A 24,972-nucleotide genomic window follows, 5' to 3' on the forward strand; every position below is an offset into this window, starting at 1 on the left:
CGATGTGCCTAACTTGCGTGTGTCCAGTACAGACGCGCGCACAACTACATGCACAGCCGCGTTTACAACTGCACATGCGCAAACACAAACAATGGCACCGGTGCCCAAGAAGGCCAGAAGGCACTCTTTGTACATCCTGCCACAAAAGAGCCGCGCAGCCTGAATCTGAGTCCTGCCTGTGTCAACATTGCGAAGAAGCCCAGGGGGAACCAAAGCCTGGTCCCTTACTGTCGGGAGATGGTTCCGGAACTACTGAAGATAGCTCCCCGGACCTTTGCATCTCCGAGATGGCTTCCCCACAGGAGGGCACTTCTGGGGCCCCTACTCCGACTCCCCCTGGGATTAACATGGATCCAGGGACCTTCTCCTGGTTGGAATTTTTCCAAGGGCTGCAAGCCTTCGTTCAGGCGCAATCAGCCCCAGTTGCGCCCCAGGCTCAACCCCTGCCGGAAGCGCAAGATCCTCCCGGCCCTGCTCGAATGCCTTGAGAGATGCCTCACCTAACCAAGATCTTCCCTAACAAGGACCCAGACACCTCAGATAATGAGTGACTCCCTGGAAGAAGGAGAAATCCCTCCAGGAGTGGAACCCAAACCAAACCATGCTTCACTTCTTCCACAAGGATGAATTACCAGCCCTTGTTTCCCAGATTCTGAAGACCCTGAGTATTCCTGGCACGGACCCTATGGCGGAACCAAAGAAGAACCCCATCTTGATGTCCCTTTGTAAGGCCTCATGCTACTTTCCAATGATGGAAGCCATCCAGGAACTGATTGACCTGGAATGGGATGCCTCGGAGGCCAGCTTCAAAGGGGGTCGGGTCTTGGAAGCCCCATACCCTCTAGATCCAGCAACCAAGGAATGCCTGCGTTTCTCGAAAGTGGACACTATGGTCTGTGCTGTCTCAAAGCGAACGATTCCCGTTGAGGGAGGGGCTGCATTAAAGGACACTCAGGACAGATTGAAATACATCCTTAAGCAGGCCTTCGACGCAAAAGCAATGACAATGCAGATTGCTTCCTGCTGCGCACTGGTGGCACGTTCCTGCTTGCTCCTCTTGAGAGGCAAATAACTCTGGAATGTATACCGGTGAGATGCTGGAACCTGTAGCAGCCTTCCTCAGACGCAAGCTCGGACCTGGTTTGCACCTCAGCCAGGGGCATTGCCTCGGTAGTGGCAGCCAGAAGACAACTATGGCTACGGAATTGGTCTGTGGACGTGACATCTAAAGCGAATCTCACAAGAATGCCTTTTAAAGGATCTCTCTTGTTCGGAAGCAAATTGGAGAAGTTAGCCAGCAAATGGGGAGAATCCCCAGTGCCTCGGCTACCAGAAGATAAGAGTAAAAGATCTCGGCGTCCCTCCCCCAGAAGAACCAAGGGCAGAGGATTGCAGCACTTTAGACCCTACAGGAACTTGCAGTTCCAGGCATCTTGTCCTTCCTGAAAGTCCCAGCCCTTTCAGAACAGACAGACCAAGAGGGGAGCAGGCCAGGGGCAGGCTCCAGCCATGCTCTACAATGAGAATGGGCTGACCCATCCACAGGAAGAGGATATAGGGGGGTCGACTTGCCCTCTTCTACCAAAGATGGGTCGAGATAATGTCAGACAAATGGGTTCTAAACATCATTCGAGTAGGTTACTCTTGAGTTCCACAGCATCCCTCGAGACAAATTTTAGGTCACCCTGCCATTCCCAGACCAAGAGACTGGCAGTAGAAAACACTCTAACAAGACTACTCAATCTGAAGGCAATAACTCTTGTTCCCATGCCCCAATAAAATATGGGGCGCTATTCCATCTATTTTATCATTCCCAGGAAGGAATGATCTTTCTGGCCCATCTTGGACCTCAAGAACATCAACAGTCATCTGTGGGTTCTACACTTCCGCATGGAAGCTCTTCACTACGTAATAATGGCAGTACAACCGGGAGAGTTTCTAACCTCCCTGGATCTTCCCGAAGCCTACCTTCACATCCCAGTCCATCAGGATCACCAGTGCTTCCTGTGCTTTGCGATACTGGGTCACCATTACCAGTTCCGAGCAGTACCCTTCGGCCTAGCCACCGTCCCCAGAACCTTCACCAAAATCATGGTGGTTGTGGCGGCAACACTGAGAAAGGAAGGGATCTTGGTACACCCTTACCTGTATGATTGGCTAATCAGGGTAAAGTCTTCGGAAAAGAGCTGGCAGGTGACCACCAAAGTCAAGAGCCTACTGCAGGAACTCTGTTGGGTCGTGAACACGGGCAAGAGCAGTCTGCAGCCCTCTCAATTGCTAGAGTACATGGGGACCCGTTTCGACTCCAAACAGAACAAAGTCTTCCTCCCTCCCCCGAGGAGAAGGAAACTGATGGAACAATTAGATGATTGATGACCAACGCACGCCCCAAGGTATGGGACTACCTTAAAGTTCTTGGCCTCATGGCATCAACCCTGGAAGTCGTCCCTTGGGTAAGGGCCCATATGCGACCGCTCCAGCACTCCTTACTATCACAATGGAACCCGCTGTCCCAGGACTACTCAATTCGCCTCCATCTACCAGCAGAGGTATATTCTCAGCTCCAGTGGTGGCTACAGGAAGACCACCTAAGCAGAGGAGTAAGCCTATCCCCACCGAACTGGATCTTGCTCACCACGGATGCGAGGGTGGGGAGCCCAATATCAGGAACTGACAGCCCAGGGACAATGGAACAAGGAAGAGGCGGAATGAAACATAAACCACCTGGAAGCTATAGCAGTCAGACTAGCATGCCTGCAACTCAGCCACAGACTCCGAGGCAAAGCAATTTGAGTAATGTCTGATAATGCAACAACAGTTGCTTACATCAACTGCCACTGCCAGAGAGGAACCAAGAGCCAGCAGGTGTCTCTGGTGATAGACCCTCTCAAGGCATGGGCGGAGATAAACCTTCAAGGGATCTCGGCCTCCCACATCACAGGAAAAGACAACATCTCAGCAGACTTCCTCAGCAGAGAGAGAGCCTGGACCCAGGGGAATGGACACTGTCGACCATAGCCTTCCAATTGATAATAAATTGCTGGGGCCTTCCAGCCATGGACCTACTGGCCACCCGCCTCCGTACCCAAGTCCCCAGGTTCTTCAGCCGCAGATGAGAGCCGCAATCCCAAGGAATTGACACTCTCGTCCAGACGAAGACTTACTGTACGCCTTCCCCCTATGGCCACTACTGGGCAGGGTCATCCGCAAGATAGATCCTGTGGTTAGTGCAGTTAGTGTAGCTGGATTCAAAAAAAGGTTTGGATAAGTTCTTGGAGAAGTCCACTAATGCTATTAATCAATTTTATTTAGGGAATAGCCACTGCTATTAATTGCATCAGTAGCATGGGATCTTCTTAGTGTTTGGGTAATTGCCAGGTTCTTGTGGCCTGGTTTGGCCTCTTTTGGAAACAGGATGCTGGGCTTGATGGACCCTTGGTCTGACCCAGTATGGCAGTTTTTTATGTTCTTATAGAATATTACAGGGGACTAGTTCTACAAGTTGACCTGGATTGACCAAGACTATCATGGTACGCAGACATGCAAAGATTCCTTGTTGGGAGCCATCTGTGCCTACCTCCACATAGGGACCTTCTCCGGCAGGGCCAGATTCTCCACGAAGATCTGTCTCTATTCTCTCTTACGGTCTGGCCCTTGAGAGGACTCGCCTGAAGAAGCGCAGTTATTCAAAGGCCGTGATTGACACCCTGCTCCGAGCACGCAAATTCTCCACATCCCTGTCATACATATGGATCTGAGAGTATTCGAAGCAGAGTGTGAGGACCGTGGGATTCTCCCTTGGACAGCCAAGATTCCCATGATTCTGGAGTTCCTACAAGACGGTATGAAGAAGGGGTTGTTACTCAACTCCCTCAAGGTCCAAGTAACCGCACTGACCTGCTTCAGAGCAAAAGTGGATGGTATCCGGCTATCAACCCATCTGAACTTTCCCACTTCCTGAAAGGGGTTAAACAACTCCGACCACCCCTAAAGTGGCCAGTGCCTCTATAGAATCTCAATCTAGTATTAGACTTCCTAGCTGGGGCTTCCTTCAGACCAACACGCGATCTGTCACTACGCCTCTTAACATTGAAGACGGCATTCTTGGTGGCAATATGTTCAGCTTGTCACATCTCCGAACTACAGGCTCTATCCTGTCGGGAAACATTCCTCAGGTTCACACCTGGAACATACAACTGCGCACTGTCCCCTCCTTCCTTCCGAACAAAAGTGGTTTCCGAGTTTCATTTGAACCAAACCATCTCGCTACCAGCTCCGGATGAACATATGGACTTGGAAGGCTCACGCCTTCTTCACCACCTGAATGTCTGCAGACTCCTAGTGAGATACCTGGAAAGATTGGAACTGGTGTGCAAAATGGATCGCTTATTCGTTCTTCGCAGTGGGAAGAAACAAGGAGAAGCGGCCTCGCGGGCTACCATAGCCTGCTGGAACAAAGAACTAATCAAGGCAGCCTACATAGAGGCAGGAAAGGCCTTACCTCTACAGGTTAAGGTTCATTCTAGGAGGGCCTAGGCAGTCTCCTGGGCAGAAACCAAGCTGCTGTCGCCCGCCGAGATCTGTCCGGCAGCGACGTGGTCCTTCATACACACCACCTCCAGGTTCTACCACCTGGATGTTCAGGCCTGGGGAGATGCAGCTTTTGCAAGGGCAGTATTAAGTGGGCCACGGGCAGCCTCCCGCCCTGTCCGGGAGTGACTTTTGTACATCCCATTGGTCCTGAGTCCATCTGGCTACACGCTAGGAAATGGAGAAATTACTTACCTGATAATTTTGTTTCCCTTAGTGTAGACAGTTAGACTCAGCATTCAGTCCACGGCTGTTCCAGAAAAAAATACCCAAAAAAACGAACCTCGTATAACAAACCTCGAGACTAAGCAAATACGGATAAGTCTCGGCCTACCCCTAGTTCGACACCCACAGTTTGTCCGATGTTGGCGTTAATTGGTTGAGTGCACTGGCGGTCTCCAATTTGGAAATTAGTTGAACCAGTTCAAGTTTTACTCAAGTTTAATCAAGTTATTTAAGCAAAGATATATCCACAATGGCTTTTCGAAGAGAATACTGAAGAGCTGAGGTTACTGCAGGGGTATATCTAGAGTGACGTCGGCTTTGAAATCTGACTCCGTCTCCCATCTGCTAGCAGAAGAGCACAATACCCATTGGTCCTGAGTCCATCTATCTACACTAAGGAAACGAAATTATCAGGTAAGTAATTTCTCCATTAGTCTTTCCACGATGGCCCCTTTAACCCTTCGGTTATCCTATCAACTCCCTTGCAGGTTTCCTGCTTAGGATATATTTTTAAAAGTTTATTAGTTTTTGCCTCTACGGCCAACTTAATTTCAAATTCTCTTAGCCTGTCTTAAGTGTTTTACATTTAACTTGACAATGCTTATGCTTTTTCTGATTTTCTTCAGATGAATCCTTCTTCCAGTTATTGAAGGACATTTTTTGGCTAAAATATCCTCTTTCACCTCACCTTCTAACCATGCCAGAAATCATTTTGCCTTTCTTAATGCATGGAATACATTTGGACTGCACATCTAAGATGGTATTTTTAACAACATCCACGCCTGTTGTACACTTAACCTTTGCAGCTGCACCTTTCAGTTTTTTTTTCCATTTTCCTCATTTTATCAAAGTTTCCCTTTTGAAAGTTTAGTGTTAGAGCGGTGATTTACATATTGTCCCCCTTCCAGACAGTAGTTCAAATTTGGTCATGTTACGATCACAATTGCCTACCCCAGTTACCTCTCACAAATCCTGCATTCCATTAAGAACTAGATCTAAAATAGCTCCCTCTCATCTGTTCCTGAACCAGTTGAAGAAGTCATTTATTCCATCCAGGAACTTTACCTCTCTAGCATGTCCTGATGATCTATTTACCCTGTCAATATTGGGATAATTGAAATCTCCCATTATTACCGCACTGCCAAACTGGTTAGCTTCCCTGATTTCTCTTAGCATTTCATCATCAGTCTCATCATTTTGGTGAGGTGGATGATCATATGCAAAGTTCACCCCTTGTGCCAGTCCCATCAACATTGTCGAACCCGATTTCATCAATACAAAGACCTGCAACAATACCACTGTTCTCTCCTCCCTAGACTGCACCTCAACATTAGAAATAGAAACCTTTATCAAGAAAGCCAAACCTTCCACTCACCCATCTGACACCATACCCACAAAACATCTCCTCACAATACCCAATATTATTGCCAAACCATTAACAAATATCATTAACCTCGCCATTAACTTGGGACAGGTACCTCTCCCCTTGAAACAGGCTATTGTCAAACCCATCCTAAAGAAACCCAAACTTGACCCCATTGATCTAGCCAACTGTCGCCCTATTTCCAATCTTCCATTTATTGCTAAACTCCTTGAAAAAACTGTTAACAAGCAACTCACAGAATACCTTGAAGACAATCACATCCTTGCCCCCGCACAATACGGCTTTCGGAAATCTCATAGTACTGAGACTCTTCTACTCTCCCAAACAGACCACATTATTAAAGGATTTGAGAAAGGACAATCATACATACTTGTCTTCCTTGACATCTCCTCCGCATTTGACACCGTCAGCCATCCCATTCTCCTACAGCGGTTGACTGAAATAGGCATTACAGGTGTTGCCCTCAACTGGTTCAATTCTTATCTCAGCAACAGAGAGTACAAAATTCAGCTAGGCTATCCCCCTTAATCAAGGTGTCCCTCAAGGTTCATCCCTCTCTTCAACCCTCTTCAATATTTACATCCTACCCCTCTGTCACTTCCTATCTAGCCTAAATCTCCCACACTACATATATGCTGACGATGTTCAGCTCCTCATACCCATCACTGACTCTATTTCTAAAACCATGGATTTCTGGAACAATACTCTCCAATCCATAAACAATCTCCTTTCTTCCATCCACCTAGCTCTCAACACTACTAAAACTGAAATCATGCTCATCTCACCCCTTAACCACTCGATCCTTCCCCCTCTTTCACAGTTCCAATTTGCTCAACAAGTCCGTGATCTGGGTATCATTCTCGATGGGCACTTCACACTGAAGAAATTTATCAACAACATACTAAAAGATGGCTTCTTTAAACTTCATACACTAAAAAAACTAAAACCCTTACTACACCCCCCCGATTTCCAAACAGTGCTCCAAACCACCATCTTCGCCAAAACAGACTACTGCAACTCCCTTCTCCTTGGCCTTCCCAACAACGCCATTCACCCCATTCAAATTTTACAAAACACAACAGCCCGAATCTTGACCAACTTACGCAGACACGACCATATTACACCTGTTCTAAAAGATCTACATTGGCTCCCAATAGCTTCCCGTATACAATATAAGACTCTCTCTCTCATCCACAAGGCTCTTTACAATCCTGAAATGAACTGGTTTAATGAATCCTTCCGCTTACACCAGTCTAATAAGCCTACTAGACACGCACATCTCGCAACTATGCCCATCCCTTCCCCTAAACTCTACAAACTAACATCTACCAGAGCCCGTGCAATATCGATAGCCGGGCCGACCCTTTGGAACACAATGCCAGTTGAACTACGGCAAGAGGAATGCATCAAATCGTTCAAGCGGAAGCTCAAGACCTGGCTCTTCACCAAGGCATACACCTAATTTCTCCCTCCTCTCTACTGCCCACCCTTCCTCTCCTCTGCCCCCCTCTTCTGGTCCTCCTTCCCCTCACTTCGCCCTTCTCCTACCTTTTTCTCACCCCTTCCCTCTGCTCATCACTCCCCCCTCTCCTCCTAGCACTCCTAAATTGTTTATCTCTTAGTGTCTTCCTTTTGTACATATGTATATAATTACAAACCTAGTTGAGTATTTAATGCAATTTTCCCCTTGTTCACACCCTCATTTATTCATTTGTTAACTTGTTTTATTTGTTCAATGTAAAGTGCCATGCTTGGCGTTTGTTTGTGTTACACTGTAAACCGATGTGATATCCTGGATGAATGTCGGTATATAAAAATTTTAAATAAATAAAATAAAATAAATATGCTCCTATCACTGTATTCTTCCCCAGCACACATGGGATTTCTACCCATAAAGATTCTACTGTGCATTTAGTCTCTTGTATGATCTTTATCCTGTTGACTCTGTATCCTCCTATACATAAAATGTCACCCCCACCACCAAGTTGATCCTCCCTATCATTGAAAGATTTCTACCATAGTATAGCACTGTCCCATTGGTTATCTTCCTTCCACCAGGTCTCTGAGAATGTCTATTTCATCCTTCACTACTATACACTCTAGCTCTCCCATCTTACTACTTAGACTTCTGGCTTTGGCATACAGACATTTCAAAGTATTGTTTTTGTTTGTATTAACAACCTGCTTTTCAGTTGAAAGGGATAATTTGGAATCCTTTAGCTCAGGTGATTCTTTAATTATAGGCACATGTGCTACTTTTGCTTTTATTGGAAGCTCTCTGCTGAGATGCCCTAACTCTCCTGTTTCATTAGTATCCTTCAAAGATACCTCCTTCTGAACCATGCTTTCCCCTTGTTCTAGTTTAAAAGCTGTTTTATCTCCTTTTTAAAAGCAGCTGTTATATTTAAACCTTTTTAGGATGGCAGACCCATATGGCTATTGCCCCCCTTGCATGGTAAAGGCTAATAGAGAAATGTCATCCTACACAGCAGTGCCTTCTTTCCACTAGCAGGGTTGACTCCAGTGATAGCTATTGCCTTTCATCTCATCCAGGGCCTGAGCGCATCACTTCTGCAACACACCCAAATTCTACCTGCCCTGCCAGATAGGCTCAAACCCAATTCTCCTGCACTGCAGCTTTTATCAGTTAAATAGCTATTTACATCTTGTGCTGCTACACCAGTCCAGCCATGACAAGTGGGTTATCTTCCCCTACCAGCTGATGGAGGCAGACTATACTGATTTATATTGTGACATCGCAGCCTCTTCATTTGGTGGTGTTAGCAGCTGTTCACAATACCAGCTGTGAGATATCCTAAATGTGAAAATAGCTTTAAATGTTTAACAGCCCAAGACCATTCTACTCACTTCAGGAGAGAGGAGATGAGGACTTCCAGGATGACGTCACCGGGGTCGGCAGCCTAGTCTGCTCGCTCCGGGCCCCCTCCTCCAAATAAAATCTGATGGCCCCTTTTTTTGCTGGGAGGCTGATCCGGACGTCTGGGGCTGCCGTTTTGCCATGATTTGTGGTGAAAACAAGGCATCTGTGGCCGGTAAGGAGCCAAAAAGTGGTACGACCCTCCCACAGCTTCAGCGATCCGGGCCCGGGTTCCTTTCCCGTGAATCGGCTGCCATCCTCCGTCTCCCTTCTGGCATTTGGCCTTCAGACCTGCGGGGTGTGGTCCCACAAAATTCAGCTTATGCGAGCTTTTCGGCAGCACTCTGGAGTGGAGTACCAGGGGCACAAGATCCTGTTGTTCCATGATTTCTCCGCCGCAGTATCTGCGCAACGTAAAGCCTTATCTCCTGCTTGCACAGAGTTACACAAAAGGGGGATACAGTTTGCTCTTCTTTTCCTGCTAAGCTACGAGTTCAACTTAACAGCACTGTCCTCTTTTTCTGCAAAAAGGAAGAAGCCGATTCCTTTATATCCTCGCTGGAACCAGGCAATGTTACTTGAAGGGCAGCGGTGTACTTTATTTGATTTCGCCAGCGCCTCAATTTTTCTTCCATCAGAGCAAATAACTGACTGATCTTGGGCCTTTACAGAGGGATGAGCCACTGTCTCTGCGTTGCCTCTGCTGCCTTTTTTCTGATGTCTGGGGGCTGGCTCTGTTGGTTGTTCAGTTTCCCAAGTTCTCTTTAATCTGTTCTAAACACCTGAAGTTATCTGTTTAGCGGAAGAGGGTGGATGGGAGAGATGCTATGGGGGGGAGGGGGCAGAGGGAAAGCCAGTGCACCCTACAGGGACAGTGGGTACTTTGTGCCTCTTGAGGAGCAAGGAGTTTTGGGTCTGGATGTACTTAGTGTGTGTGGGGTATGGATAAGGTTTGAGTATGTGCGTGAGCAACAGGATGGGGGGGGGAGGGGGGTTCAAGAAAACGCCCAGGAGCCTGAAGTGGGAGATGGGGGGCGTTTGGTCTGATCACTGGCAAAGTTTTTTTTTCTCTTTAATACACGCTGTATTTTCCTATTTTAGCCAGCTGTCATGGTATTGGTTAAGATAACATCCCTGAATGTGGATGGTATACATTCTCCGATTAAACGCCAAAAATTACTGTCCCTATTTCAGCGTTTAAAAGGTTAGGTGGTCTTTCTCCAAGAGACTCACTTGACTGAGGTGGAACATAATAAATTGAAGCGGGAGTGGGTTGGGAGGTGCTACTCTTCCTCATACTCTGAGGCGGAGAGGTGTTGCGATACTCTTCCATAAACAGGTACCATTTCAGCTGGACGAGGTGCTGCAGGATGTGGAGGGTCGCTATGTTGTGGTGGTGGGAACTCTCTACCAACAAAGGATTGCTTTCTGTAATGCATATGCCCAAAATGTCTACTCTCATGACTATTTTGTCCATTTGGTGAGTATTTTAGTGAAATTGCCGGATTGTGCCCTCATCCTGGGAGGCAATTTTAATAAATACTGTTATGGACAAGCAAATTGATTGCAAACCCCCTAGGGCCCCGGGCGGCAATGATCTGAATTCGGGCGTCAATTTTCTTTGTCATGAGTTAAACCTAATAGATGTTTGGCGGCTTCTGCATCCCAGGGACCAGGATTTTACTTTTTTTTTTCCCACCCTCATAGCTCTCACTCCCGGCTGGATTAAATCCTTGTGCTCGAACATTTTTTCCCTCGTGTCACTGACACCAACATAGGGCCTATTTCACTTTCTGATCATGCTCCTGTATCTGTCACTCCATGGTTGGGTAGGTCCCCTCCGGCTTTTTCCTGGTGAATACCTCCAGATTTAGATTCTGATCTGCGCTTTCGGGAGTATATTCAAGGGGCTGGGATGAATATATTAAATTTAATAATATGCCCAACGTTGCTCCACACACATTATGGCTCGCGGGAAAAGCAGTAATGAGGGGGAAAATTATAGCTTATGTGGCCACACGAAATAAGCAGAGAAATGCAGAAATTCTGCATCTCACCACTGAGTTAAAGAGAGCACAGGCAAATTTTGTCCGGGATCCTGCCACAGCGAACAAGCAGGAGGCAGACCGAGTGCGGCAGGCTCTGAATACTGCTTTACATCAGAGAACATCAAAATCCTTAAGATATTATAAATACCAGCTGTTCAAACATCGGAATGTTCCGGGTAGACTCCTTGCCAATTTAGTTAGACCTCGTAGAACAAAATCTTTTGTTACGGGGGTTTGGGGTGGTGACGGGGCGTACTGTACTCGACAGCAGGATATTGAAGACAGTCTTGTGGGTACTATAAGAAATTATGAGTCTAAGCCTCACATGCTGCTGGTGTCGGAGGTTTTCTTTCAAAATTTTAATTGGCCACAACTGCTTGGCGACAAGCTTTCTGTGCTCAACGCCCGCATCATGGACTCTGAAATTTTTGCTGTTATCCAGAAATTGAAAAAGGGGAAAGCGGCTGGTCCTGATGGGCTCAGTAATGAATTTTATAAAATCCTAAAATTTCCCTTACTGCCTAATCTCATATCCTTTTATAATTCCCTAATTCAAGTAAAACACTTGCCACCGGACGAAAACTGTTCAACTATTGTTCTATTGCCAAAAAAGGGGCGGGATCCACAAGAAGTGGGGTCTTATAGGCCCATTTCTTTTATTAATGTGGACATGAAAATCCTTGCAGCGGTCCTGGCGGCCCAGCTTAATACTATTTTGGTGCATTCTGATCAGACTGGTTTTGTTCCCCATTGTCAGGGTGTGCAAAATGTTCGCCGGATTATTGCAGCCCTTCATTATCATTCACGAGTGGAGGCCCTCATCTTTAGTTTAGATGCTGAAAAGACTTTTGACTCCCTGTCCTGGGATTATATGTTTTGGGTCCTCCAGCAATATGGAATAGCTGGGGATTTTGTTGTATGGTTACAAGCTCTATCACAATCCCAGTGCTCAAATTATTATTAACGGGGGCCTATCGTGCTCATTTCCCCTACATTGTGACATACAGCAGAGATGTCTGCTTTCCCCCCTGCTTTTTGTACTGGCAATTGAGCCGCTCTCTGAAAAGCTCCGGTGTGAAAAAGGATTTTGGGAGATTAAACGGGGTGCCCGCTGAGACTAACTAGCTATGTTTGCAGACGACATCCTTTTGTTTGTAGGCTGGCCCCAACAGAGTGTGCCGGTTATACTCTCGATTTTCACGCAGTTCCGAGACATAGCGGGCCTTCATATTAGAGAAAGGCCCGACTTGAGGCATTGGTATTACACCCACAGCTCCCCACGACGTGGCTCGGCTCTTTTCCCTTTATGTGGACACCTAGGAAGTTGAAATATTTAGGGGTTTGGATCCCTAGAGAGTTGGATAAGCTATATGAGTTAAATATCTGTGCAATCTTGGCAGATTTGGGGCGACAGTTGCAGGCTTGGCAGTCTCTTCCTGTGAAGCTTTCATCGGTCCACACCTTGTTAATTGTGTCCGTTCCAGGGTCCAATCCCTGAAGGAGCTGCCCTGGTCATTCAGGAACTCAAATAGTAGGTTAAAGTTATTTTTCTTTACAAAGTCCTTAGGTGGGGTTTGAACCCCCTCCACCTGGATAGAAGGCAGATGCCTTCCCCACTGAGCCAGCAACTCAGTTCCTGAAGACTGGCTTCAAAAGTTCCTCTCCAACCAACTTAAATCCACTGTGCCAAAGTCTGACCCCACTGGGCCTAACTGCCACCACCCACCGTATCTCTCGGGATGTTTTCCTCTTCCCTAAGATACAACCACCTGCTGGCAGTTCTCCAGGCAAAATATCCTTGTCGTACGTCCAAACAAACAGAAGTCCCCACGCTCACCTTCTTTGTGATAGTGGTTGCAGTCCTTCACACGGTCGGGGAATATCCAGTGCCAAAGTCTCCCAGCGCAGCCAGGTAGTCCGATTCTTCCTCCTCAGTCCCCGGCAGAAGACTGAGACTGCTCTACTAGGGAGTCCTTTTTATCCTGTGGAGACTCCTCCTCCAATCATAGGCGATTGGCTTTGGAAAGGCTCCTCCTCAATTTGGCCCTCCCCTTGAGGCCAAAGATTGGTTCCCAGAGCTCCCCCCCCCCCCCCCCATTTCCCACACCTGTGGCTCCTCTGGTCTTATAATCTCTGGGGGAAGGAACCAAGGGACGTCTCTAGCCTGGTGTTGCTGTATTTTCCTTCCCCCCCTTCTCCTGAATCTTTGGTTCCTGGGTCTTTACCCGACTGTTCTGGTTTGGGACATAGACCCCGTCACACTTCCCTTCAATTTCTATGGGCGATGTGCTTTAATTAAAATGATGATTGTTCCCAAATTGCTATACAAGCTGCATATGCTCCCCCTTTGACTTAAGGCTCTCGATCTTAAAAAGCTGCAAGGGGGGGCTGATTAAATTTCTATGGGCAGGCAAGCGCACCTGGATTATGTATCAAACTTTGGTGTATTCTAAAGCTCAGGGAGGGCTGGGACTGCCTGACTTTCGAGCCTACAACATCACCTGTCAGCTGTGCTTTATTGGGGAATGGGTTGTTGATACCTATACTTACTGTGAAGAGGGGATGCTAATGCGTATGACTTTGCCCTGGTCTCCTTTGTATGTGGTTCAGGCCCCTGCTGCCACAGTGCAATCTCTAGCCATTCCTAAGTGTTTTTTCATCCTTGCCGAAGGGCTTGGCAATGGCTCCAACGTGTCTACTGTCTGCCAGGTTCTTTTTCGCAGCTAACCCTGCTGGTGGGCAGCTGTGACTTTCAGCTTGGTATTAGCGCAAATGGGATATTCAAGACCTGGGCTCGTAGTGGCCTCATGTATGCCTTTCACTATTTCGAGGAACACGCCCCTTAAGTGATCCAATATGCGACTATGGTTGAAACTTACCAGCTATCATGCAAGTTTTTCTTCGCTTATCTGCAAGCTGTCTACTACCTGCAGGCTTTTCGCTGGCAGCCAGAGTACCTACGAGAAGCCGCTTTTGCTAAAACTGTTTGAATTTGCGTACTCGCACAACTCTATAAAAGGATGGAGTAGGCTAATTAAAAGTGTGCTGCCAACATCTCATCTTGATCTTTTGGCACGTTATTGGACACCTTTTTGTGCAAGGGACGTCACTGTTACCTTCCTCGCCTCTTGTTTCACCTCTCTCCATCGACTGCTGAAAGATAGTGGTTTGCGAGACTTACACTTTCGGATTCTCCATCATACTATTTGTGATGTGTGATGTTATCGCATGGGTCGCCTCTCTTCTTCATTGTGTATCAAATGCTCCAAAGTTGAGGGCACCATGTTGCATCAGTTGATTCTTTGCCAGTCTCTGGAGACTTTCTGCTCTCAGATAATGGCTTGTGTCACTAAATGTATCCAGATCCCTCTACAAATGTCTGCTGTCCTTCTGCTGGTTGGACAGTGGGTGCTTTCTGAGAAGTGTACTAGGGCCCAGGATCGCTTCAGCAGGCTTGCTTTTCTATTAGCCTGCCGTACTATACTTGCTGTTTGGACTGATCCCTCAACTATGCCGGCCCTCACGGCCTGGCATTATCGTATGATGGACATGGTAATACTGGAGCGAATGGACTTTCCCAAATCTCCTAAGCCTGCGGACAAGAAATATGCGGATTGCTGGACTCATTACTATTCCCTTCTCTCTCCAGATTTTGAAAATCACTTGAGTACAGCAGGCAACCGCGTCACTTGGTATTCCACCCCTTCCGGGGCAATTAAACCCTGAGTGGGTCCATGCTGCACATTTTTTTTTCCCCGTTTTGCTATTCCGTGCAGGGACCTGTTAATGACAAGGGGAACGGGGGCTTCTGGGCAGGGCTTTTGGGGGGGGGGGGGGGGGGGAGGGAAGGTTGTGTTTGTTAGATGTGGTGGCTGTATGAGTGGGACGCGTGAGGTGTGACTGGCATGTATGCTTGAAAGGGAGGGATGATCGGTTTGGGGAGTGTTAGTTTGATTACAGGGGTTGGATGTTGGTATTTAAAAGAAGGTTTGCATAACTACTGTACCGAGTATTATCCTGTAGATATAATTTTTTCCTGTATGTTCTTTGTGCTTGTGGAAATGCACGTCTTCGCAATAAAAATGATTTTGCAAAAAAAAGAGAGAGGGGGTGCCAGCGTGGCCATTTGGCTAGGGCCTACAATGTTCAAGGGGCCTACTTTTTTTTGGGCAAAATTTAAAAAAACCCCCAAAAAACAGCTCCAACTTGGATCAGTTGGGTGGCTATACTTGACTAATCATTGGTTCCTTAGTTGCATTCTCCAGGTAACTCCAGATGGGTGCTGTCACCTGACAATGTAACGATACATATAAAAGTATAACCACTCAAAACGAAATAGTACAGGCAGAATGGCAGAAAAAGTGGATTCTCCTGGTCCACTCAAGGAAGATCCATGCAACATTGGCTTGACCTAGAGCCACTAGGGTTGATGGCAAGTCATTCCAAATCAGGTTGTGCTCATATGGGCTGACTTCTCCCTTGTGTCGTATGTTGACTCCCAAACTGGTTATCTTGTCTGTCTCATTCCCCTATTTTAAAATTTTGTTTCCTTCATATGATTGAATTTAAAAAAAGGCGTCACCCTTTTCTGTCTTGTAATTCACACAGTGTGATTATAATCTTATCCTCATCGAATATCAATTTATAAACATCACAGTGCAGTCTGCTATATTCAGCAACAATTAAGTTAGGAATCCATTGCAGTGGAACATCCTGTACTTGAATGTTTGAAGCATCTTTTTATAGAAACAGCTGTACAGCTAACATATATAATCACTGGATTCTTCTTGCTGTTGTTCCTAATAGTGCTTTCTCCCAGCCGACTTGTCCCAAAAGTGACTCAGAACTGGAAGTGAAGCCATCAGAGAGCCTGCTTAGAGCAGAATCTCACATGGAATGGACATGGGGAGGTTTTCCAGAATCAACCAAGGTACATTTCTTCAAAATTTTCTCCCTGTGTTTTTTTTTTTTTTTTGGTGGGTGAGAGGGACTTTTGATCATTTTTTCACTTAATAAATTGATAGTTTTTTCAGCTAGTTTATTTCAGCAATTATGATACCCTAAACCCATGGAGCTGTACAATAAATTCCTGCCCTAAAGGGCTTCTAATGTAAAGACCTTATTCTTTTAGGACTTCCCCCATTGTCTTTAATAAGAATATTTGTTGAATAAGATCCATACACGCACGTATCTGCATGTGTGCAGAGATACACTGGAATTTTTAATCGCCCACGCAATTAGAATCTAAGAATATGAGAACATTTATTTATTTATTTTTGGATTTTATATACCGGATGTTCCTGTATAATATACATATCACACCGGTTTACAAGGAAAAAACTATCGCCTCGTTGGCGATTTACATTGAACAGTTAAACAATTAACAATTAATTATTGCTGAACAGTTAAACAAAGAAAACATGAAGGCGCAAGGAGGAACTTAGTGGAACTTACAATGAACAGAAAAACATGATTATTTACATTTCAATAGTGAACATAAGAAACTGGGTCAGACCAAGGCTCCATCAAGCTCAATATCCTGTTCCATCCGTGACCAATCAAAGTCACAAGTACGTGGCAAGCACCCAAACATTAGATGGATCACAAGCTACTATTGCTTATTAATTACCGTAATAACAGTTTATGGATTTAACCTCTAGGAACTTATCCAAACCTTTTTTAAACCCAGTTACACTAACTACTGAAACCACATCCTCTGGCAGTGAATTCCAGAGCTTAACTATGCACTGAGTGAGAGAGAATTCTCTTCGATTTATTTTAAATGGGTTACTTGCTAACTTCATGGAGTGCCCCTGGTCTTTCTATTATCTGAGAGAGTAAATAACAGATTTACATTAACTTGTTCAAGCCCTTTCAAGATTTTGTAGAAATCACGCATATATGTTGTAAAAAAAAAAAAAAAAACCACCGACTGTGCATAAGGTATGGTCCTAATTTTAAGAAGTTACTCAAGCACGGGTAGCATGCGTGTCTTCCATAGGACTTTGTTGGCTTTCACACGTGCATGACAACTGGTTTTAAAACATTCAGGAGGCACATTCCCAGTTTTCCAATTAGTCCACCAGTTTGTCCCGTTAATATTGAGGCTTTTCAGACCCCTCTGGTTCTTCATCCTGCATGCTGCCTAGTTGACCCGGACCCCTCACCCTGTTCTTTGAGCCCTAACCTCGAGTTTGACAGACTTGCTCCTCATCAGGAGCAGCAGTAAATTTACACAGATATCTAGCGAACACATGTTATGTTTTTCAGTTTTAAAATATGGAGGTACATGCATAAGTCTTGGCCCCACCTCAGAATGCCCATACACTGCCCCTTTCTCACCCCCTTATTCATCACACGCTCATGGGTACATGCACACATATTTTGTGACTTTTTAAAATCTGTGTGCTCACACGTGGCCCACATACGAGCGTATGTAGGCATTTTTTCTGCAAGCAACACTTTTAAAATTGACCTGTATGTGAGTACCTGAAACAGGAAATAACTTGCCAAAGGCCACAGTAAGTGACAGAAACAGAGCTTAAGTCCAAGACTTCTGGTTCCTAGCCCATAACTAATTGTTCATGTCCTCTTCCCATCCATTGTCCATTCCTACACTTTACTAAAACATTGAAACATAGAACATGATGGCACATAAAGACCATGCAGCCTATCCAGTCTGGCCAGCCACATCTCCTACTTGGCTTTATAGTCCCTTCCTCTGTTCTTCTCTCATTTTTTCTTGAATTCTGATTCTTTTTCTTGCCTCTACCAGCAATACAAGGAAGCTGTTCCATGCATCCATCATTCTTTTTCTGTAAAGAAATATTTCCTTTGATTAGTCCTGAGTTTATCACTTTTCACCCTTATCCAAAGCCTCCTGTCTGTTGAAAGAGGTTTGCCTCCTGTGCATTTATTCTTTGAAGACATTTAAATGTCACTATCATATTTCCCCTTAGCCCTCCTTTCTTCTAGGGTATACATGTTTAGATCTTTGTTTGTCCCCATAAACTTTGTGATGAAGACTGTTGACCATTTTAGAGGCTGCCTTCTGGACCAACTCTATTTGGTTTATATCATTTTGAAGGCGGAGTCTCCAGAATTGTACAGAGAACTTCAGATGACCTACACATAGGCAATATCACCTCCCTTTTCCTGCTAGCTGCTATTCTCCCTATGCATCTAAACATCCTTCTGACTTTTGCTCTCTTATCTACCTGTTTGACCATCTAGAGATCATCAGATATGGTCACTCCCTCATCTTGCTCTTTTATTTATGCACAGAACTCCTTCACCACCTATACTGTACTTCTCCCTTGGGTTTTTGTTGCCCAAGTGCATGGCACTGCATATTTTAGCATCAAATCTTAATTGCCAGATTCTAGGCCAGAAATCCCCAAACTTGGTCCTCGAAGGCCGCGACCTTGTTGGGTTTTCAGGATTTCTGTAATGAATATGTATGGAATCTATTTGCATACAATGGACCCACTGCATGCAGATAGATTTCATGTATATCCATTGAGGGTCCCTCTCTGCTCCATCTGTCAAACTTCATAGCTGAAATTAAGCAGTGCTGCCTGTTGTGAACCGCATAAAATGCAATTTTCTTCCAAACTATACTGGTTCTGTGGTTTATTTCTTTTCATTATTAAATCTTTCTCAATCATTTGTCTGTTTTATAAACAGAGAAATCGGTCACATTTATATTTGTGAAGATTTATTGTTATGTACAGCAGGCAAAACAATTTAAAATCTACCAGAGAAACAAGTTGGCTCTTCTATACTCTTGCTTACTCTTTCGTATCATGCGTTTCTTAGCTTCTAGTCAGATGAATCCAGAACCAGTGGGTTATGCACTTCTACCAGTAGGTGGAGACGGACAAAACTGACATCACAGTATATATATTCCTGCAGTGACATCAGCCTGCCAGTATTCTTTGTCTCCAGCAGATGGTGAATGTGCATCTCCCTACTGGGGATTGCTTCAACTTTAAGAAGGAGAAATAAAAGAATACTTAATTTCCTGGCGTGTAGCCAGATGGATTCAGTACAAATGGGATAGTATCCGCGTGCTAGCAGTTGCAGATGGATCTGACGTCAGCACGGGGTATATAGCCCCACAGGAGGCGTAGCTATTCAGTAATTTCCGTCTCCAAAGCAGTTTGGAGTGCCTGCACGCTAGTTGAGCGTGCTTTCCAAAACTACTTTAATTTTTCTCTTTTCTTCTCATTCTAGATTCTACTTTGTTTTCCTGTCTATTCAACTTTAGAGTCCCACGCTCCTGCGGTAGATACCCGAAGGTTCCTCCCGCAGTTGAGCTCCCGGGGTGATTGCTGTGCTCCCCCGGCGGTGGAAGTCCTTGGTCCTGCCGAAGCACGGCAGTGACACAGCCCCCGGGTGAGGTTCGGGGAGGCATACGAGGCCCTCTGTCCCGGCATGGACGAGGTAGCGGGTGCATATCCTCAATTGCGGCGGTGAGGTGGTCCCCTCCCCCGCAGCCGGAGACCGCCAGAGTTCCAGCCGGGAAGCGCCGAAGCGGGTAAGGAGTTCATCTCTTCCTCCGGGTCTCCGAAGCGCAGAGGATCGGCGGCGTGGCAAGCCGTGGAGGACACCATTTTTGGCCCTTGTTCAGGTACTCCGCGCCCATAATAGGCGCGGCTTTCTTCCTCCTTGTGAGTATATGGCTTGGTTTCTGTGAATTCCTGAGTGCCTATTGATTGCCACTGAGCGTGTATTGCTAGCCGCAGAGGGCTGAGTGCCTCTTGAATACCAATTAAGCGTATATGGCTAACCGCTTATTGCTGAAAGCCTATTGAATGCCAACTAAGCGTATATTGCTAACAGCTTATTGCTGAAAGCATATTGCATGCCAATTGAGTGTATATTGCTAACCGCTTATTGCTGAAAGCCTATTGAATGCCATTGAGCGTGTATTGCTAACCGCTTATTGCTGAAAGCCTATTGAATGCCATTTGAGCGTATATTGCTGACCGCTTATTGCTGAAAGCCTATTGAATACCAATTGAGCGTATATTGCTAACCGCTTATTGCTGAAAGCCTATTGAATGCCATTGAGCGTATATATAGGCATGATGCGACTCCCATTGCGAATGCCGGTATATAAGAAATTCAAATAAATAAATAAATAAATAAATATTGCTAACTGCTTATTGCTGAAAGCCTATTGCAGGCCATTGAGCGTGTATTGCTAACCGTTTATTGCTGAGAGCCTATTGAATGGTATTGAGCGTGTATTGCTAACTGCATATTGCTGAGTGCATAGTGCACATCTTCCTGCTGCTTCTTCTTTTTGAGCGCCTATTGTATTGAGGCGCCTATTGTAGCAAGCGCCTATTGCTGCCGCATATTCTTATTATTGTGCGCCTATTGTATTAAGCGCCTATTGCTGCCGCATATTCTTATTATTGTGCGCCTATGGTATTGAGCGCCTATTGCTCCCACATATTATTATTATTATTATTCTGCGCCTATTGTAGCAAGCGCCTATTGCTGCCGCATATTCTTATTATTGTGCGCCTATTGTATTAAGCGCCTATTGCTGCCACATATTCTTCTTATTGTGCACCTATTGTAGCAAGCGCCTATTGCTGCCGCATATTCTTCTTATTGTGCGCCGGTTGTATTCAGCGTTCAGCGCATAATTTCCGATGGATCAGAACGCAGCAGCGTCTTCAGCGGCGGCGCCGCCTGCTTCAGGCATTACAGCCCTTGGCCTCTGCTCTGCATGCCAGCTTCGGGCCACGCGCACTGATGAGCCAGACTCCCTATGTGCCCAATGTGAGGAGACCGTGCGCCCCTCTGGCCAGGACCGGTCTCGGCCACGATTTATTGACAGTTCCCCAGGTGCTACCCCGGATTTAGGGGGCAGTCTCGACCATTCAGGAATCCCGGGGGAACTGGTACCCCGGCGATTCGAGGCGGCTTCCATTTCCTGGGTGGATCTCTTTAAGGGGATTCATGCCTTCGTACAGATGCAAACAGCTTCCCTTCCAGGCCCTACGGCTTCTGCGGTTCCCATGGTCCCTGCGGTGGCTGCGCCTGCGGCGGCTGCTGCAATGGTGGCAGCTCCCGCGGATCCTGTTCCTGGTCCCTCACACGCTTATCGGGAGCAGGACCTCCCGCTGCTGGATAGTCCAGATCAATCAGACCAGGAGGTTTCACCGGACGAGTCTGAGCTCCTGGACGAGGGGGACCTCCCCCCTGGGATTGCGCCATATAGAACCATGAGGCGGTTCTTCCCTAAGGAGGATCTCTCCGACCTCGTGTCTCAGTGCCTGATCGATTTGGAATGGGCCGCTCCGGCGACTTCCTTCAAAGGGGGCCGGGCCCTGAGGGGCATGTATCCATTGGCACCAGCTCTTCAGGACCTGCTGGCGTGCCCTCAGGTGGACGCCTTGATTAGCGCTGTGGTCAAACACACTACCATTCCTGTGGAAGGGGGGACGGCCCTCAAGGAACCTCATGACCGGCGGATGGACGCCATTCTAAAACAGAATTTTGAGGTAGCGGCTTTATCATTGCGGATTGCGTCCTGCTGCACAGTGGTGACACGTGCTTGTTTGTCACAAGTCCGAAACAATGCTCCGGCGCCGGACATGGAGTCCGCTCTTTCATTTCTTACGGATGCGGCATCAGATTTGGTCCGGACAACAGCTAAGGGAATTTCATCCTCCGTAGCCGCCAGGAGGCAAGTCTGGATCCAGAAGTGGTCGGCTGATGCGCCTTCAAAGACGCGCCTCACCAGATTGCCCTTTCAGGGCTCCTTGCTCTTTGGCAGTGACCTGGATACACTGGCCAGTACTTGGGGCGCCTCTCCAGTGCCTAGACTGCCAGAAGATTGGTTCAGAAGGGGCCAGCGCTCCTTTCCAAGGCCTTCCAGGGGCAGGAGTTCACAGCGCTTTGTTCCTTACAGGGGTCGATATCAGGCACCATGTTCTCAGGCCAGGAATCAGTCCTTTCGGACCAAGCAGCGCAAGAGGGGAGCGGGCCCGGGCTCGGGTCCCGGCCGCGCCTCCCAATGAGAATCCGCAGATTCATCTGGGGGACGGAGCCATAGGGAGCAGGTTAACCCTCTTCTACCCCAGATGGGTCGAGATTACGTCGGACCGGTGGGTCCTCGCCGTTATCCGGGAGGGATATTATCTGGACTTTCATCATCTCCCTCCGGACAAGTTTGTGGAATCTTCATGTCCCATACACAAGAAGGCAGCATTGGAAGCTACCCTGGCGAGGCTCCTGTCCTTGAAAGCCATCATCCCAGTACCTGCCTGGGAAGTGAATTCTGGACATTATTCCATTTATTTCATGGTCCCCAAGAAAGGGGGTACCTTTCGGCCTGTCCTGGACCTCAGGTCAGTCAATCAATACTTACGGGTACCGAGGTTTCGCATGGAAACTCTACGTTCCGTCAAGGCCGCAGTACAGCCAGGAGAATTCCTCACGGCATTAGACCTGTCAGAAGCATACCTGCATATCCCAATCCATCCGGATCATCAGCGCTACCTACGCTTCAAGGTTCTAGGCCGCCACTTCCAGTTTCGGGCTCTGCCCTTCGGGTTGGCAACGTCACCACGGACATTCACCAAGGTGGTAGTAGTGGTAGCGGCGGCACTCAGGCGGGAAGGAATTCTGGTCCATCCCTACCTAGACGACTGGCTGATCAGGGCGAAATCCCGAGAAGAGAGCCTTCGGACAACCGACAGAGTGATCGCCCTTCTGGAAAGCTTGGGCTGGGTAATCAACCTCAGCAAGAGCTGCCTACAGGCTTCCCAGTCACTGGAATACCTGGGAGTACAGTTCGACACCCAGGCAGACACAGTCAGTCTCACAACCAAGAGAAAGTTGAAACTGCAGCAGCGTATCCAGTATTTGATGGGAGCCAGTCGGCCCATAGCCTGGGATTATCTGCAGGTTCTTGGTCTCATGGCATCCACCCTGGAAGTGGTACCTTGGGCGAGGGCCCATATGAGACCTCTACAACACGCCCTGCTCTCTCGCTGGAGCCCCCGTCTACGGAACTATTCCACGCACCTACTTCTGCCAACCAGAGTGCGGACCCAGTTGAGGTGGTGGTTGCAGTCCAACCACATGAGCAAGGGGTCGAAGATGTCCTCACCCACGTGGATCTTGCTCACCACAGATGCCAGCCTGAGCGGCTGGGGAGCCACTGCGAAGAACTCACCGCACAAGGGCGGTGGAACAGGGAAGAGTCAGCGTGGAACATCAATCGGCTAGAGGCCCGGGCAGTCCGATTGGCATGCCTTCGATTTGCTCACAGACTGAAGAACACTGCAGTCAGAGTGATGTCCGACAACGCCACCACGGTGGCATACATCAACCGTCAGGGCGGAACCAGAAGTCGACAGGTATCTCTGGAGATCGCCCCTCTGATGACTTGGGCAGAGGTGAATCTTCAGGACATCTCCGCCGTCCACATTGCCGGGAAGGACAATACCACAGCAGACTTCCTCAGCAGAGAAAGCCTAAATCCGGGAGAGTGGCAGCTCTCACCCACAGCCTTCCAGATGATTGTGGATCATTGGGGGATTCCGGACATGGATTTGCTGGCGGACAAGTCCAACGCTCAAGTACTCAGATACTTCAGCCGCAAGTGCGACCCCCTTCTCACACGGAATCGATGCCCTGGTTCAGCCATGGCCTCCAGGGACTCTACTGTACGCCTTTCCTCCGTGGCCTCTGCTAGGCGCTGTCATCCGCAAGATTCAGAGACTCCGGGGGCTAGTTCTTCTAGTGGCGCCAGACTGGCCAAGAAGACCCTGGTATTCGGACATGAGAAGACTGCTGGCGGGGGAGCCTCTTCCCCTGCCTCCTCTCCGGGACCTTCTACATCAAGGTCCCATTCTTCACGAGGATCCAGCTCAATTCTCTCTTATGGTATGGCCCTTGAGAGGGCTCGATTGAAGAAGAGGGGTTACTCGGAGCCCGTGATTAATACCCTTCTCCGAGCTCGCAAGTTTTCCACATCCCTCACATACATCCGGATCTGGAGAGTATTTGAAGCATGGTGCGACACTCACGGCACCAATCCACATGCCACCACAATCCCTATTGTGTTGGATTTCCTGCAGGATGGCCTTCAGAAGGGTCTGTCCCTCAGCTCCATCAAAGTTCAGGTGGCTGCGCTGTCTTGCTATGGTCCCAGGAGGGATGGCAAGACCATCGCCAAGCACCCCGATGTTTCTCGCTTCCTGCAAGGAGTCAAGCATATTCGTCAGCCACTGAAGTGGCCTGTGCCTTTGTGGAACCTCAACCTTGTTTTGGATTTCCTCGCGGGGTCCACCTTCAAACCCCTTTGGGGCCTGTCTCTCCGTTCTCTAACCTTGAAGATGGTATTCTTGCTGGCGGTGTGTTCGGCACGCCGCATCTCAGAGTTACAGGCACTGTCCTGCCGTGATCCCTTTCTCAGAATCACTCCAGAGGCTATCCATCTTCGTACAGTTCCCTCCTTTCTACCTAAGGTAGTTTCACAGTTTCATCTTAATCAGACTATATCCCTGCCTACCACAGCGGGGCTGAAGAAATCTGAAGAAGGGCGTTTATTGCGCCATCTCGACATTGGCAGATTGCTGCCCAGATATTTGGAACTTACACAAGACCTACGAAAGACGGACCATCTGTTCGTCCTGCACAGCGGGAAGAAGCAAGGTGGAGCGGCCTCTCGGCCCACCATCGCCCGCTGGATTAAAGACGTTATCAGAGCAGCTTACGTGGAGGCTGGAAAGTCTCCGCCTCTACAAGTCAAGGCTCATTCTACCAGAGCTCAAGCGGCATCCTGGGCGGAATCCAGGATGCTATCACCTGCAGAA

At 47.4% G+C, this 24,972-nt stretch overlaps 1 protein-coding gene across 8 annotated transcripts in view; it reads left to right on the forward strand.

Moving 5' to 3' along the window:
- The window catches only part of LPIN2 (lipin 2), a 397,530-nt gene that overhangs the window by 154,432 nt on the left and 218,126 nt on the right, over positions 1-24,972 (forward strand). For all 8 annotated transcript variants that reach the window (XM_029591076.1, XM_029591075.1, XM_029591073.1 and 5 more), the window contains one exon: positions 15,932-16,055. In XM_029591076.1, coding sequence (XP_029446936.1) covers positions 15,932-16,055 — 124 coding nt within the window. The remainder of the gene's footprint in view (positions 1-15,931; positions 16,056-24,972) is intronic.

This window comes from Rhinatrema bivittatum, chromosome 2 (assembly GCF_901001135.1).
Source record: "Rhinatrema bivittatum chromosome 2, aRhiBiv1.1, whole genome shotgun sequence".
In the NCBI taxonomy this organism is placed as follows: Eukaryota; Metazoa; Chordata; class Amphibia; order Gymnophiona; family Rhinatrematidae; genus Rhinatrema; species Rhinatrema bivittatum.